Source organism: Rhincodon typus, chromosome 23 (assembly GCF_021869965.1).
Source record: "Rhincodon typus isolate 14 chromosome 23, sRhiTyp1.1, whole genome shotgun sequence".
Classification (NCBI taxonomy): Eukaryota; Metazoa; Chordata; class Chondrichthyes; order Orectolobiformes; family Rhincodontidae; genus Rhincodon; species Rhincodon typus.
The window spans coordinates 17,564,029-17,580,314 of NC_063354.1; the positions used below are offsets into that span (position 1 = coordinate 17,564,029).

Here is a 16,286-nt window from a genome sequence, read left to right on the forward strand (position 1 = left end):
TCTTTCTGTTTTTCTCCTTCATCTTTATTTGATCCCTCTTCCCATCATTTCTCTTTCTCTTCTCACTGTTCTCCCTCTCTGCTTCCTAATTTCAAATTTGTTTCTTAACAGAGACGCCCAGACAAGTATAGTAAGCCATAAATAAATTCTGATATAATCTTTACCCAGACTTTGAACATGTTATTGTTAATGATTGCTTTAAAAAAATCAACAATTTTTACAAATGAAACCATTCCCTTTACGTTCTTCCCCCAAGTATACCATAGCTACTTTTTTTGTGTGTTCCTGTTGCTGGCATAATTTAATTTAATTCATCCTAGTAACAAAAATTAGATATATTTTGACATCAGTTTTCATGTTCTCAAGACAACTTGATAAATGTCATCGGATATTCTTGATTTTTAATCTGGCTTGCAGAGCTTCTGCAGATCGGTGTGCTCAAATGACATATCCTAAGGTTATTAGCACAAGTACTCAAGTCACAAAGGCAAGACAGTCTTGGAAATCTGAAAAAAAAACAGAAAATGCTGGAAATAATCAACAAGTGTCTGTTTCTCTCAGTATATATTCAGTGACACACTGAGTATTTCCAATAATTTCTGCTTTTACATTCAATTCACACAATCCTCATCTCACTCACATAAACGACTGTCAAAACATTCTGGTAATTCAACAGCTTCCATAAACAAATCGGCCTTCTAAATTATACCTTTATGTTGATTTGTGGAGGTAAGTATAACCTTACAATATTATAATAAATCTGTAATTTACAAATCCTAGATCCTCCACTTGTCTGTGTAGTCTAATTTAGTAAGAAAACCTACATTTGTTAAGAGCAAAGATTACGTAACACTACATTCAGAGCTGCAGAATAAAATATTTAATATTTGCAATCACATTTTTTACATGTACTTAAATTGTCTCAGTACACTTAACCTCCATATTCTGTTCATAATAATCATTTTTTGGATAAATAATAAAGTTGCAGGAAAAAACTCAGAAAAAAACACTTCAGTCAAAGACAACAACGTGAACTTGGATTTATATAAATCTCCATTTCAGGAGTGGGCTATGTGAGACTTAGATGCCAACAATAATATGGAACAGTTCAGTCAACAGATTCCACCCATCCATTCTTTGAGGTTTAACATAAAGTGTTGCAGGAAAGTTCTGTTTTACACTTTGCTACCAATGTACTTTGATCAGTTCAATGTCACTCAGTATCTTCATTGCAAAAATTAACCCAAGCAGCTGAATAACCATGAGAATTACACCAAATGCAGCAATTGAACCTATATTGCTATTAAGCCAATTAGTGAGGTGTGACATGCACCCATGGAGGTAAATATAATTCTGGGCTGTCACTTCTTCCATGTGTAAAGTGCCAAAGCCACACTGAGAGTTCATAACTGTGCCATTTTCTTGAGGATTGATGCAACATGAAGCAGGAGCTCCACATGCATGGACACCTGGGGAGCTGCAGTTAAAATACCTGCAAAAGTAAATCAAACAGTTTAAAATCACGTCACAAGTTCTGTTTTTGACAGAGAAAACATACATGATTTGGATTCGTTTCCAGTTTCTAAACAAGTCTACTTGCGCTGGCTGCCTGTCTTTGCTCAATTGATCATAATATAATGGTTCTTGACTGTTCCATAATTACCAACAAAACTGCTACACTACAGTCCACAAGAAAGAAAACTTGCTGTGATGATATCAGACAGGCAATGTCAGTAGAGTTAGCTACACTCATGAAACCTTCCATTGACTAGCTGGAAATGAAAAATGAAATTACATCTTGATTAAAACTATGGATATGAGTCTGTCTTTTAACTCATGCTTATTTTCTGATTCACTTATCAGGCATATTGGAAGAATTTAAAGCTGATAAACAATCTGGTTAGCGACATTACCAAGGCACTGCCCAAACCGAAAAAGTCCTGGCTCAGGTCTCAAATTCAGAGAAACTAATACTCCTACATTACCACAAGACTTCTTTTGTGTATAAATTGTACCAACTAAAGTGACCAAATAAAGAGCCGTGAGGAAAGCTGATGTCCCAATGTGACACTAAGTTGTAACTTTATTGAAAGTATATTTTTGAACTTTTGACATTGTGTTACACTGCGGCTGTTTGAAATCATCCTCTTCATTTTAAATGGTAGGCTACATAATTATGTGCATGATATATATTTATATATCACAACTTTCCAATTCTTTCATGGAATTTTGTTATGCCAACAAAAATAAATTGGCAAGTCAATATTTTAAATATGGGAAAGTAAATATAATTTTTATTTTAAAATTGCAGCATGTATCAAATACAAAATGAAAGGCATATCTACACAATGGCACCAACTTTTTCATTATGGAATCATGTAAACCGAAAATTGTCCTATAAAGATTTTATGCAAGAGCCACTAGTTTAGTCACAAAGGACAGTTTACTTCTGAATTTCATGAACTACTTAAGTAATTTGTCTCCTTCATTATGGCACATTTTGATTAAAAAAAAGAACAAATTAAGTGAAAATGATTTTAATAAACATTGCAAATGTGGGCAAAATATTGTGGATGCTGGAAAAAAAAAGAGAATGCTGGAGAAACTGAGCAGGTCTGGCATAGTGTGTGAACTCAGTTCTGAAGAAGAGTCATATCAGACTCAAAATGTTGTCTCCTGTTTCCCGTTCCACAGATGCTGCCAAACCTGCCGAGTTTCTCCAGCATTCTGTTTTGTTAAGAAACAGTACATTGTATTCAGGACTGAAGGAAGACTTTTTGTTTTAACAGCACCTGCTATTTTGCTTGTTGAAATAGCACTAAAGTAGAAGTTTTGGACTATTAGTTGACCGTTATATGGCAGGTGTGACATCATATGACAAATATGTATCACGTGGTTCATTACATGTGATTGACTCAATAGCTTTCTGAATGCATCTTATGCTTAAAATATTTTCCATTCTGTGACGGCTCTGCAGATCCTTGGCTCATTTTCTATTGATGCCTCATCTTGAGACATTTTCTTTGGCTGTTTTTTTGCCAATGGAGGTTTGCCACTGCCTTCCATACTCAGGAGCAAGGTTTGGAGGCAGGTGCAGACCTCTGTCTCAGGCTGTTAAAAACAAATTTGTGCAACGGGACGTGTATATATTTCTTAGCCAAGTGCAGTAGGAAAGTATAAAAAGTGATGGGAGTTGTTTGATTCGGCCTGATATAATTCGAACGACTTTTTTTTGCCCATTTTTCCAACATCTACGGAATTTTACGGAAGTTGGAGTTCACTTGGATCAGGAACAGGCGTGGAGAAATAAGGACAAATCCTGCAGACGCTGGATATCTGGAACAAACAGAGGATGGTGGAGAAACTCAGCGGGTTTGGCAACATCTGCGCAGAGAGAAACAGGATTAACGTTTCGAGTCTGAAATGACTCTTCTGAAGAACTGAGTTCACACCTGCTAAGTTTCTCCAGCATTCTCTGCTTTTGGTGAGGAGAAGAACTGTTTGATTCAATAGATCCCCCTAATGAAAGTCAACATGACTAAAGTTCACCGGGAATACAACTCCGCACAAAACCTTTCTTTTGGCAGAATGAATATTCGATTACTGTTGAAGCCCAGACTAAATACATGTTAGTACATTGGTCAAGATGTGTTGTGAATCTGTCTGGCAACTTACTCACAGGTTTAATTGCCAATCGTGATAAGACTCGACCCCGCAACACTTTAGTCCTTGTTGGATCTCGTTGATAATGAACCGGACATCAGGATCGTCCTGATATCTCTTGACACACAGGGTCATGCCATTCTTCAGGAAGCGTTCGATTCTGTCCCTCTGGGCGTAGACCACAATCCCGCCTATGATCTCCGCCGTCACGAACATGAGGATGCCAGCCGTGAAGAATTTCAGCAAGTACTGGTTCTCCCTCAGAGCCCCCAGGCAGCCAGAGCAAGAAAAGAAACCAACAATCAGTCCCACAACAACGAACGCCAGCATGGGGTCTGTGCTCAGAGTGTTGATTTTGTTCAGGTCCAGAGATTCCTTATCTATCAGTCCCCAGATCCCGATCCCAAGAATCAAGTAGCCCAGCACTGTAAGTATGAAGTTGGACAGGACCATGAGGTACTTGATACAACCGTTGACTTTGTTGGCTCGGCAGAGCCGCTGGGGGTTGTGAAGCTCTGACCGCACGTCTCTCACTGTATCAGCACCATCAGCCTGTGGACAGCGACTGCACGATGCCTGCCCCAGTTTATCATTGTGGAGTGTGCCTTCCTGTTGGAGTGGTGGGGTGTAAAAAGACAAGGAAGAGAAGGTCACTGCGAGGCTCGCCTCACTAGAGCTTAGATATTTAAGTTTGTTTCTACAGTCGGAAAATATCAGAAAGCAGTGGAGCTGTGGCTACAAGCAGTCCATTCAGTTTATGTGGTCCTATCCAAAACCTAACCATTTCTAATTAATGACCTGAGTAAAATCCGACTTTACACGTGTCACATTGTTTCTGACAGCGTACCTTTAAAAACGCACATTAAATAATATGAAATACATTAGTTCGTTTAGTTAATTGAATTCAGGAAAGTGCGGGCACTCAGCCTAATATTTTCTTTTTGCATATTCATGAAGATCATTTACTCACGTATTGAATTATTTCTCCACACAATCTGCCAGATAGATTGCACACATACATGCCGACTGGGCACACACCTACACGATTGCTCATCCATTCGTTCTAGTTACTCGATCATGCCACACTGTCACTTATCTAGACATAATGGTGCAATGCAATATTATTGTATATTGTGCTGTAATTTTAAAACTTACTTTCACATATACTATCCAAAATGTTGCCAGACTGGCTGTGTTTCTCCAGCACTTGACTCTGCTCGCCTGCTTGCATGCCATGGAGGGAACTTTGGAAGCTGCTTTGACATTGTTAATTTGTCATTTCTTCACTCAGTGGTGTGGAGTGTACTTTGCTCTTCTTTTGGTAGTTAGACTTCCTACTCATTTTAGCCCTGCACCATTTTGTAAAACATACCCTGCACATATTACGCAACACTGGACACTGTTTTATAGGGTGAGACAAGCCATGTTTTGTACCAAATAAACACCGAAAGAACTGCAAATGCTGTAAATCAGGAACAAAACGCATGCCCACCTTGAAGAAGTTCTGCTCCTCTCTCCGATGGGATTTCTGTTCCAATCTTTCTTCTTGCCCACCGACATTAATTTCACTGCCACTCCTGGTGTTTGACCAAGTATTTGCTAAAACTCATTTCCACAGCCATATCACATTCCTCATTGACTGCCTCCAGCTCAGACTCACCCCATGTGGATTCCAACTGAAGTTTCATCCCTCGTGTTTTGAATCCTTCCAGGATCACAGATATCTCCGTGATGTTCAACGTTCCATGGACAGCTGCTCTCGTCACATCCTGAGATCCAAACTCAGTGCCATGCAGTGCCACATGCACACTCTCAACCTTTCTCTCCAACAGCAAAGCAACACGCTGGCTCAGGGTTGCACCACTCCTCAGTTCCACTTCATCCTCTGCCTCATTCGTCGTGCTAACAAGAAACTTTCTTTTTTTCCTTTCAGGCAAGATGCAACAACTCACAAATACCCACAGCCCTCTGGAACATTCCTCTCCTCCCCTTCCCTCTGATTCCATCCCGTCTCCCAACCCCACCTCCTGTCAGTTATTCAACATCCCTCCCAACCTTCCGTTCTCTGATGCTGAATGGTCTGTACTCAGCAAAGGCCTTAGTTTTATCCCCCTGCGTCCCCACCTTAATGAATTTTGGGCATGACATGACACCGAACTCTTCTTCCGCCGTCTTTGCCTCCGTGCTCATTTCTTTGGACAAGAGTCCTCTCCCCATCCCACAGATCCCTTTGCCCAGTCCCAACACTCTCCCTCCACCTGGACACCTCCCTCTGGCCTTTTACCTGCACTTGATCTGTTCATTGAGAACTGTTGACATGATATTAGTCACCTCAATTTCTCTACCCCCCTCATCAAATCCAACATTTCTCCCTCTGAACTGACTGCACTCCGTGCACTCAGATCTAACCCTGACTTTGTTATTAAGCCTGTCAATAAGAGTGGTCACTTTAAGAGTTGCTGTTCTTTAAAATTTGAAGACTTGTGCCTGTAGATGGTATTCTCAGCAACCCCACTTCTGACACCACTGTGCAGTTTGTGGTATTCTATATTATATATCATGTAGACTGATTCGTGTGGAGGAAAAGGTCTTGAGGTTTATAAACAACAGCAGCTATTTACCTAGACATATTATCACAGATATTCACAGTCTGGATCAAAAACAGAATTGCTGGAAAAGCTCAGCAGGTCTCATAGCATCTGTGGAGAGAAATCAGAGTTAACATTTTGAGTCCAGTGACCAATCTTCAGAACAGTCTGGATTCTGTGCTTACTGAAGTTATTGTATGTTACATTCACATAGCTGATTGATTAAAGGTACTACACTGAATCCATGACATAGACAGAATGACTAAAGGCAAAACAATGTGTTGTCTTTGCAAAATCCTGCAGATCTATAGGTATAGGATTACTCTCCTCATTTTTGTTAATTTATCTTTCAAAAAATTTTGGTAAATTTAAACTAAAGTGTATTCAGGGATGGAATAATGTTACATTATCATTCTACACAAATGCCTTAACTGTTCAAAGTCAACAAAGATTTCTCTGTTTCAGTCACTAGTTTATTTCTACACGATGCCTGATGGGAAGATCATGGGATCATGTCCCAGAGACTCTCCTAACATAATTAAAGGTCATTTGCATAACCCTAAACTGAAAGATTCTTTTAGTTAGATACATTCAAAATAATGCTACTTTACTTTAAAAGCACATTGTCACTAATAAAAATGTTTTTTTTTATTTTTGGACCTCTGCACCTTCATCTCTCTCTCTCTCTGAATTTCTTCATTCACCCCCAAGTCCTCTCTCAGCATTTTTCTTTATCCATAAGGTCTACCTTCCGTGCTTTGAACCTATTTCAATTAATCTTATGATCATCAAACTGCCCTTCCTTGTTGTCATGTTAATAGGTCTCTTTCATCAGGCTTTTTTCTTGATTTTTCTGGATGATACCATCGTGGCCTACTCAAAAATTAATCCTTGAAGAATCCTTTGTTCTAAATAACTATTGTTCAATGTCAAATACCACTTTCCTCTCCAAGGCCGTAGAATTTGCTTTCATCTTTCAAGCACGTTCTTATCTTTCCTGCACCTCTGTTCAATCTTTCTCATTTGGTTCTTGTCCCTTCCACAACAGCAAATCAATAACCACGGTCATAAATGGTGATCCCTGTGACTGTGATGGATTATCCTTTCCTACTGCTCTGCAGTGTTAGACAATTAGTCACACCATTCACTGTCAGCTCATCACTCCCCTGTTGTCTAACACAATGGACCAGCCATCTTGTCAGTTCCAATGCAACAGTTGAACCTATCAATCACGTCCAGAGCATCACTTCCTCTGTGATTCCAACACCTCAGATGTTCACCAAGGATCTATCTTCTTTATCCAAGTGTTGTCTATCCTTGTGCCTCTAGGTATCTTTGTAATCTCCTTTGGCCCTTCAAAACCCCACACCTAATCCCTATCTTTGCAGTTCTTATTCTGATCCTCTGTATGTCAGACTCTCTTTTGCCTCAGTAATAGTGAACTACCGAAGTGCATCGCTCTGGAAATACTCATTTACAAATTTCCACTTGCCCTCTTTTCAGAGTCTTCTTTGAAAAAATCTTTTGACCAAGCTTTTCTGATCTCTGCATTTTTCCCAAGTAAATATTTTCCAGATACGAAGCATAATATAAAAACAATTATTACAAGTATGTTTCCTTTCAGAAGTCTGGTCAGGATTATGCCCTGTTGAAAAATTTGGAAGCATTTCCAAACCAATATCCTATACTTTAATACATTGAAAGAAAGGGAAAGGCTGCTAAAGAATTAAAGATGTAAATATGGAGATTATTTTACAATTTATTACTAGTGGCTGTAAGATTTTTTGTTTATTAACATGTACTTTGGAAATACAATTGATTGGATCACTTTTTTCCAGCCTGTGTTAATGTTGCATAGAAAAAAATCACTAAAACAAAAGCATTGTACAACTTAATACTTCTCTAGTGGCATTTGGCAACTCAAGCATTTACACTCATTCAACCAAAATCCAATGAGCAAAGACAACCAGGGAATTTCTGGTAATTCCTTAATTATGTTCATATGAAATTATCTTTTTGTTTCATTTTATTTAATTGGCCAAGCATTTTTAACATCTTTTTTCATGATAATATGTGTTTAACATTATTTAAGCTACAGAATGTAATGAACAAGGATCATAAACTCAGATCATCTATGGATATATGAACATTCAATTGCAATATGAGGAGATACAGCCAAAAGATTATTCCTCTAGGGAGGAATCCTAGAATGTCATACCTGAAGCTATCAAGAAAGCTTCAAAGGGACAAATGAACGACAAACTGAACTGTAGTCCCTTGTGAGTATCTCAGGCTGAGAAAATTACGGGAGAAGATACAGCAGTCTGGATAGGACGCATGTTTTGTATTTTCCCCTTTCAAGAATAAACAAGGTAAGCAGTTAAAGGCCAGATATAACATTGGTCTATGTGCGCTAGTGGGTATACAGTGCTTGTATGAGCTTGTGGGCTATGGTACTCAAGTATACTAGTCTGGGTTAAAGTGCTTGTACGCTATAAAAATCATAGTCAAAGAACCATTTACTTAACACCATTTATTGCAAGTAAAGGATTCTCTTGCTTTGAGTGCTGGGAGCCACTTGTAAGCCACTTCAAAAGGAAATAGGAGAATCTTGAAATCAGTCACTCAACCATCAACATTCCACAAACAAATTTCACAAATGACCCAGCGTCTAATCGGTATATTTTTTAAATTTGTGTTTTTTGGACTGTCCTCATTTCTAATCTGTGTGTTGTGCATTGTGTTATTACTTCTTCTCACATTTAGTAACTAAGTAACTTTCATTAACTCAAGAAAGCCCGGTTAAATTGTTCCCATTTAAAACACTTGGTCTGGGAGAAAGATACACACCAGGAAGGGGAATTTTTTTTAAATTAATCTTGTTACACCAAACCCAGGGAGGAGGATGAACAACGAAAGAGAGCTAGTTCAGCCCTTCTTATCCAAGAGTTTGGCAATTTGTCCCATCTGGAACCATAATAAATTGGGGAACCTCACCCAGGGACTGGTCATATCAAGAAATAATGTATAGCATGCAACAGATTAAGCAGAAAGTGTTTATAAGCAAAGCTAATGATAAACCATGGATTATTGAAAGAAGGAAGGCACATTTATATTGTACTTTATCACAACTCACAGACATTTCCAAAAATGCTTCATGCACAGTTAATTACTTTGAACAACAGTAACTGTTGACATACAGTGAACTTTGCAATTCACTGCCATAGCATTTGAGGTACACAGCACTCCCTCTTTATTTTATTTGTTCATGTGATGTTGGTGTGACTGGTTAGGCGAGCATTTATTATTAAACCTAATTGCCCGGAAGAAACTTAAGAATCAACCACATGGAGTCACATTCCGCCAGATTTTGTTCCCTAAAGGACAATTGTGAATCAAATGGGATTTTATGACAATTGACAGTGGTTACATCATCACTAGCTTTTTAGTCCAGATGTTTATTGAATTGAAATTTCACCATTTTCCACAATGGGCTTCAGACACATGTCCCCAGAACGTTAGCCTGGGTATCTACTTTACTAATCCAGTGACATTACCACCACACCACAATTTCAAACTCATGTACTGCCTATCACAATGAAACAAAAAGATAATTTCATACGAACATAATTAAGGAATTACCAGAAATTCCCTGCTTGTCTTTGCTCATTGGATTTTGGTTGAATGATGACTGAAAGATCCTCTATAATGTTTTCAATTCATTGCAGTATACCTACTTGTCAGATACTCATTTCAACACGACTGACTTTATTACTAATGTACTGACCCGTGCCTTACCCATTCTTCAAAAAATTACACTAAGAAAAATTGGTTTTCCGTTTTTGGAAACACTCTCTCGCAACTGGTAGTTCAAATGTGAGGATTTCTTCTGTGCATTAAGATTATTTCCACATTTATAATCAGCTGCAATTTGACGTGATGAGGCATGGAAATTAACAGCAGATATAATTTTATTGAGTCCCAGTATTTGGATGAACTCGCAATGCCATCATACATTGCAATTGTCCAAGCAAAAATAATCAAAAATAACTTCTAAGGGGAATAATGCACATATTAAACAAAGAAGACTACATTTTTATCTCTGTTGTCAATGTCTTTCATTTGGCTAGTTATTAAATGACATTTTTTTCTAACTTTGTAGACTGTGTTTTTTCTTTCTTTCTTAGTTTCCTTTCAATAACACGTTGAACAATCCAGAAAGTTGTTCTGACGAGAGGTTATTTTGCTGAAAAGTTAGCTTTCACTTTCTCTGCAAAGATGCTGCTCTAGTTGAGTACTCCCACCATATTCTGTTTTTACTCCAGAAGGAATATTGTAATTCTATGAAAATTATGATACTTGCTTGGAAATGATACCGAGGATTCACACAGCAAGGCGACATTTTATTATCAAACAATCACTTATTAAAGCTATAATTATAATATTTTGAAATTATCATTATGATCTTTTACCTTGAAAATCAAAGGACTGAGTTCACCCACATCTCCCTTCTTGATGAAAGATAAACACTGCATCATTTTCATCATGAACTGCACCATGGTTCTTTTCAATTTCTGGTCAACTTTAACGGAAAGTATTCACAAAAAGTCAAAGCAGTTGTTTCACCAGTGAGTCAGCGAGAAGTAACAAACCCCAAAAAAACAGTTCTTAAATCATGTGAGAGTCAGAGCCAAGTGATTAGAGGGAAGGATCTAAGTCTCTTTTACTGAAAGCCCGTCATGCTTTTTCACAGTGTCCATTGTTCTGACATTTTGTAGACACTGCTGATGATTGGTCTGCAATGCACTGACCTGATTTCACACAGGAAACTCTTGTCAAAAGAATTACTTGATTCACAGAAAGGTGTTGCAAATTTCATTTAAATGCACTGGACTGTGTAGCAGGAGAAGGCTAGGAAATTATGTAGGTTAATTTATGTTTTCATTGAAATGCAATTAAAGCAACTGAAGATGTCGAAATATTTGTCATCCGGGGTACATAGGCCTCCAAGTCCTGTGCACTGGAAGTCAATGCCGAGAACAGTACACTGATGCCAATTGTGCGCATAGAACATCAGAGCAGCTGCGCACGGGTGCACCCATGCAGCCTGGGGGAATGTTCCCTGCAATCCTGGACTGGTTGGACTTGACCTGAAAGCCTGATCATACCCAAACCCTGGCTAGCAAAAATAATGATTCCTAAGCAGCAATAGGACCAAATGACAAACTAACCATGGCCAACCTCCTGTACTGAAATCAGATGAGCCCTTTGACTGACTGTGGTGGTACCCCCAGATTGACTGTAGTCCTCCTTAACCCCACTGAGGACTTTGACTTTCTTGATCTTCTTTGATTTTCAGACCTGGCCATTTGTTTCACGTACGTGCAATGTATTTCCAAATACGCTGCGGACATATGCCGTAGGTGTGACATGGATGTAGCACAGTGCCATACAGCAATGCCCCCTTGAGTATGCAGTGCAGACACATATAACGAGCTGTCTGCCTTTTTCCCTGCACTGTAAACCAATACACGCCAGGGGTGCTGACAGCCTCGAAGTAAATGCAAAATAAGTGAGCACTAACAAAAGAATTCAACAGGTATTGGATGCATCTTGTCAATCCATGAGATGAGTTGCTAAATGAGGTCCTGAAGGGCGGAAGTCTGTAAGTTGTTCTGAAAATAACCATGTTGATGTGGAGAGACTGGTTTGACAATACCCACTTGAATTGAGGATGGTGTCTATGGAGCATACATGGAAGTGGTGGTGACAGCAAAGTTGGATAAGACCCTGAGAAGCAAGCGGTGAACTGTGGTGCCAGGTAACTGCTGTGACTTTCATGTCAGGAACTGGCACTCTCTTTTTTCTCGGGGGAGGATGGGAGAATAAGGAGATGCATTGGGATAAGAGGAGATTAGTTATTAATGAGATGCAAACACATGGAAATAATATGGCCTCTGCTCATTGGGGAAATTCAGAACTCACCACTTAAATCTTTCTTAAATCAGAACAATTATTTCTTGATGTCAGGAACCTAATTATTCCATTATTGCATTTTTACAATTTTGAATGGGCAAAATTAATTTGTAAAAATTCACAGGATGTAGGCATCACTGGTTGGGCTGGCATTTATTGCCCATACTTAATTATTAAAAATCATCTACATTGCTGTGGGTCTGGAGTCACATGTAAGCCAGCCCAGGTAAGGATGGCAGATTTACTTTCCTAAGGGATATTAATGAAATAGATCGCTTTTGATGACAATTAGCAGTGTTTACATTGTTGCCATTAGTTTCTTTATGCTCTTTAATCTAGACTTTCATTGAAATTCTAACTTCAACTGTGGTGGAATTTGGACCCAAATTCCCACAGCATTGGCCTGCATATCCGGCCAGCCCAGTGATACTACCACGACACTACCATCTCACAATGCTGAGACTGAATTCACTATTTTATTCAGAACAAGTGAGGAGGCTCCCCCTCTTTGTGACTGGAACAAATATTTTTATTTCTTCTTTTAGAACATAGCTATCACCCTTTTACTAAACTTGGTTAACCAGATAAAAGATGAAGGACAGCCAATTCCAAGGTTTTTTTTCAGTGAAAGATACTTAGTTTGATTTACTAAATCCTGGAAAAATAAGACATTGTGACATCTAACATTTGTACTTCATCTAAGTAGAGGTAGGGAAATGGGGAGGGGTGGTAGAGGAGGGAGTGTCTCCTCCGGCAAGCAAGGTAAGCCAAGTTGCATTTTAAAGTTTTTAAGAGTCCTTGAGTTGGAAAATTGAAACCTGAGGCCCAATAATTTACCTGTTGTCCCATTTCCTCAGGGGTGGTGAGTCCTGCAGATAACCTTAATATCTTGGTGAATGATGATATTTCAAAATTGAATTTTCACTGGTGTGGATTTCTGAGATTGAGAAAGAGAGGGTGAGAAGAACATTCGGTATCCTAGCTGTTATCTGTCGATGTTGCTCTTGCTTTCTCTTTTTTTTTTGTTTGCTCAAAACAAGTTACTGAAGTATAGTTTGCTGGTATAGCCCAAGTCTTATTCCATGCCTTTTTCAAACTAAACATTCAGCACATAGCCATTCATCTCCAATATTAGGCATAATTATCATAATATTATCCATGTTATCATGCACATGTGAATAAAACAAGAAATGCAAAATTCTTGACACCCCACTGAGTTGAAGTGTCTCTTGATTGAAATGGTAATTCCATTGCGACCAGTTTTGTATGTTCTATGTGGTTTGCCTGGGCTTGTCAAGTGATCAGAACAGCCATTTTTGGTCAGTCATGTACTGTTTAAAACCATTTTTAGTCAAAGAATGTCTCTGGCATTAAAGTGAAATGATGTAAGTTGAATATTGATTGTCCATTTACACTACAATCAAACAATTTTAAGAAATGGCCCAAAATATTAGCACAAGTTGAAACTGTGTTCAATTGGGTTATTTCAGGTCTCTATCCCTTGTTCCAACCATCAACATTTCTCACAGAAGTGACGTTGATCGCATAAATAATCAACTACCTTTGTGGGATGGTCACACAAATAGCCAGCTATACAAGTCACAGATCAAATTTACCATCACTGGCATCTGTGGCATTTAATATTGTTAAGGATCTTCAGGTGCATTTAAAATGTTAAATGCCAGTTTGATTGTACAATTGATACTGAAATGTAACAGAAAATTGGCCTTGATTTCCATTTTTTAAAAGTATTTGTCATTGGGATACATTTGTGCTTTTGCAAGTAATTTCCCTCACCTCAGTTCACTGTCCTACCTGAGGACAGGCATATTTGCTTTTGCTTCCCTCGGCTATTTACACAGCTCCATTGCAATCCTGACACAAGCTCTGCACCTGCAAATTAAGGAGGGAACGTGCTCAGGCCTAGTGATGTAGCATGAAATTTGAGAAAGAGGGAGGGTGAATGTCTGGTGTAAGAAGATTTTACCCCTTTCCTGCTTCACTTTATTTGGTGAGTGCCAATTCCCCAGAGAAAGTGAACAAGAAAATTCCATGTGATCTGAATATCACTCACAGGGCTCACATTTAGTCAGTCAGTGTGCCATTCTGTTTACCCTCACTATTCCTCTGAGAGACTTATAAACTTTTAATAGAGGCAATAGATTAGCATGTTCCACAGATTGTTGACTGATGCCTGCATTTAACATAAGAAGTCAAAGCTGAAGTTCAGCAAAATCTGCAGATTCAGTTCATGGAATAACATAGATCGGTCTGGCCAAAATAATTTGTAATAAAAGTCAAATATCTCACATTTGTAATCTTACTTCTTAGCATGGGTTACAGGGTAGTAGGTATTGAGTTTTCTCTTGCTTGAAATATCTATGCATTTTTTTGTAGCAATGGTTAGCCCTGACTCTATATTCTTTTGTTTCATATAACTCTTAGGGCTAAGACGAACTGCGTACGACCAATGTTTCCCTTCTGCTAAATCAAACCAATAATCCACTGCCTCCTTGCATCCCTACAGATAAGACATACAACATCTGCAGGTATTCCTGGGAGCTCTTTCCATAGAAACTACAGTAGACTAGAAATTCCCATTCTGGTTTCCTGACATAGGTGAATCCCATGGGTGCACCGTTGATCCAAGTCTTGTAGATAAGGTCGTTTGCACAGGGTGAATATGATCTACTTGGGGTTTGGTGGAGTCGGTTTAAACTACACTTGTCTCAACATAACATGTCTAACTACTCAAGCTGAAGATCTTTAAAACAAAATAATTGCAAGGCAGAATGTCATAATTTCTACTTTAATGAATTCAAATGATTACTCCGCTGTCAAATGCTGCAGGAAAGAAAGCTACATGGCCAATTCAATCCAGAATTGGCTCACTCCTACTGGAAGCCAGCTCTGCATGCATGAAAACCTAGTCATTGTTGAAAAATGAGGTGTTGCTCATTTAAAATAGACATTTGGCCTTTTTTTCTCTTGGAGGATTGTGAGCTTTTGAAATTCTCTTCCTGAAAAGGTGGTGGAAGCAATCCTTGAATATTTTTAAAGCAGAGGTAGGTAGATTCTTGTTAAGCAAGGGGCTGAAAGGTCATCAGGGTGAGGTCGCTATGTGAATTTGAGTCTGCAATGATCTTATTGTGCAGCAGAGCAGGCTCAAGGGGCTGAATAGTCTTCTCCTGCTCCTAATTTGTATGTTTGCTATGTTCTGTATTCCTCATATAAGGGCACATCAAAAAGGAACAATAGAAGTGGGACTGATAGGATTCTAGCTGGTTGATGTCTTTAAAGGAGCCCTGCTTGGTGATGCCCTCTAGAGCCAATTGAGGTTTGGGAGGGGTCCTGAATAAAAGCTGCATATCCCCAGATATGGCAGAATTATAGGATGCTGAAAAAAAAAGTAGAATCTCACCACAACAAGGTTCTGATTTCTGCTCAGCCAAGTAATTTTGAACATAATGATGAGATTAGACAATGCATGGGGTATGTGTTTAATAAAGCCAAATATGGATGTTAAAAGTGCCCAAGGTGTTCCTTTGACTTCCTGAATACTACTGAGACTCAACTGGAATTGACATCTGTGCTCAGACATTCACTTGTGCGTGTGTGTGTGTGTGTGTGTGTGTGTGTGTGTGTCTGTATAAAACTCAGCATATAGAGAGCTCTATTTTGTACAAGTATCAGAAGCCCTATTGGGGAATTTGTATAGTGCTGCCTGGCTGGAGCCAAATGTTATGTGGAGCACAGAAACTGAACTTTAAATGAAGAATGATGATCTTCAAACCACATGAGAAATCTATAGCTGTAGCTTCTGTTTGGCTGTAACCTAGTATAGAAATAAGGAAAAAGAAACTATTTCATTTAAAACCCTGACGGTTCCTCATTTAATAAAAAACAGCAATGAATATCTAATCCACTTTTTCCCTTCCCTAGCTACTGTAGTTGCTGCATAATCTATTCCAGTCAAATAGGATTATCCACATTACCTCCATCAATTTTTCACAAGGCTAGTCAATTACTAATTCGCTTTCAGTAGAACAGATTATAAAA

General features: G+C 38.6%; 1 protein-coding gene across 1 annotated transcript; it reads right to left on the reverse strand.

The window, feature by feature from the left end:
• Nucleotides 1-1,185: 1,185 nt before the first annotated feature.
• LOC109936775 (tetraspanin-10) lies at nucleotides 1,186-10,798 on the reverse strand. The gene is made up of 3 exons (XM_020535371.2): nucleotides 10,724-10,798; nucleotides 3,680-4,272; nucleotides 1,186-1,492 (listed from the first exon to the last, which is right to left on the reverse strand). Exons 1-3 carry the CDS (start codon nucleotides 10,796-10,798, stop codon nucleotides 1,186-1,188), a joined length of 975 nt encoding a protein of 324 aa, XP_020390960.2.
• Nucleotides 10,799-16,286: the final 5,488 nt, after the last annotated feature.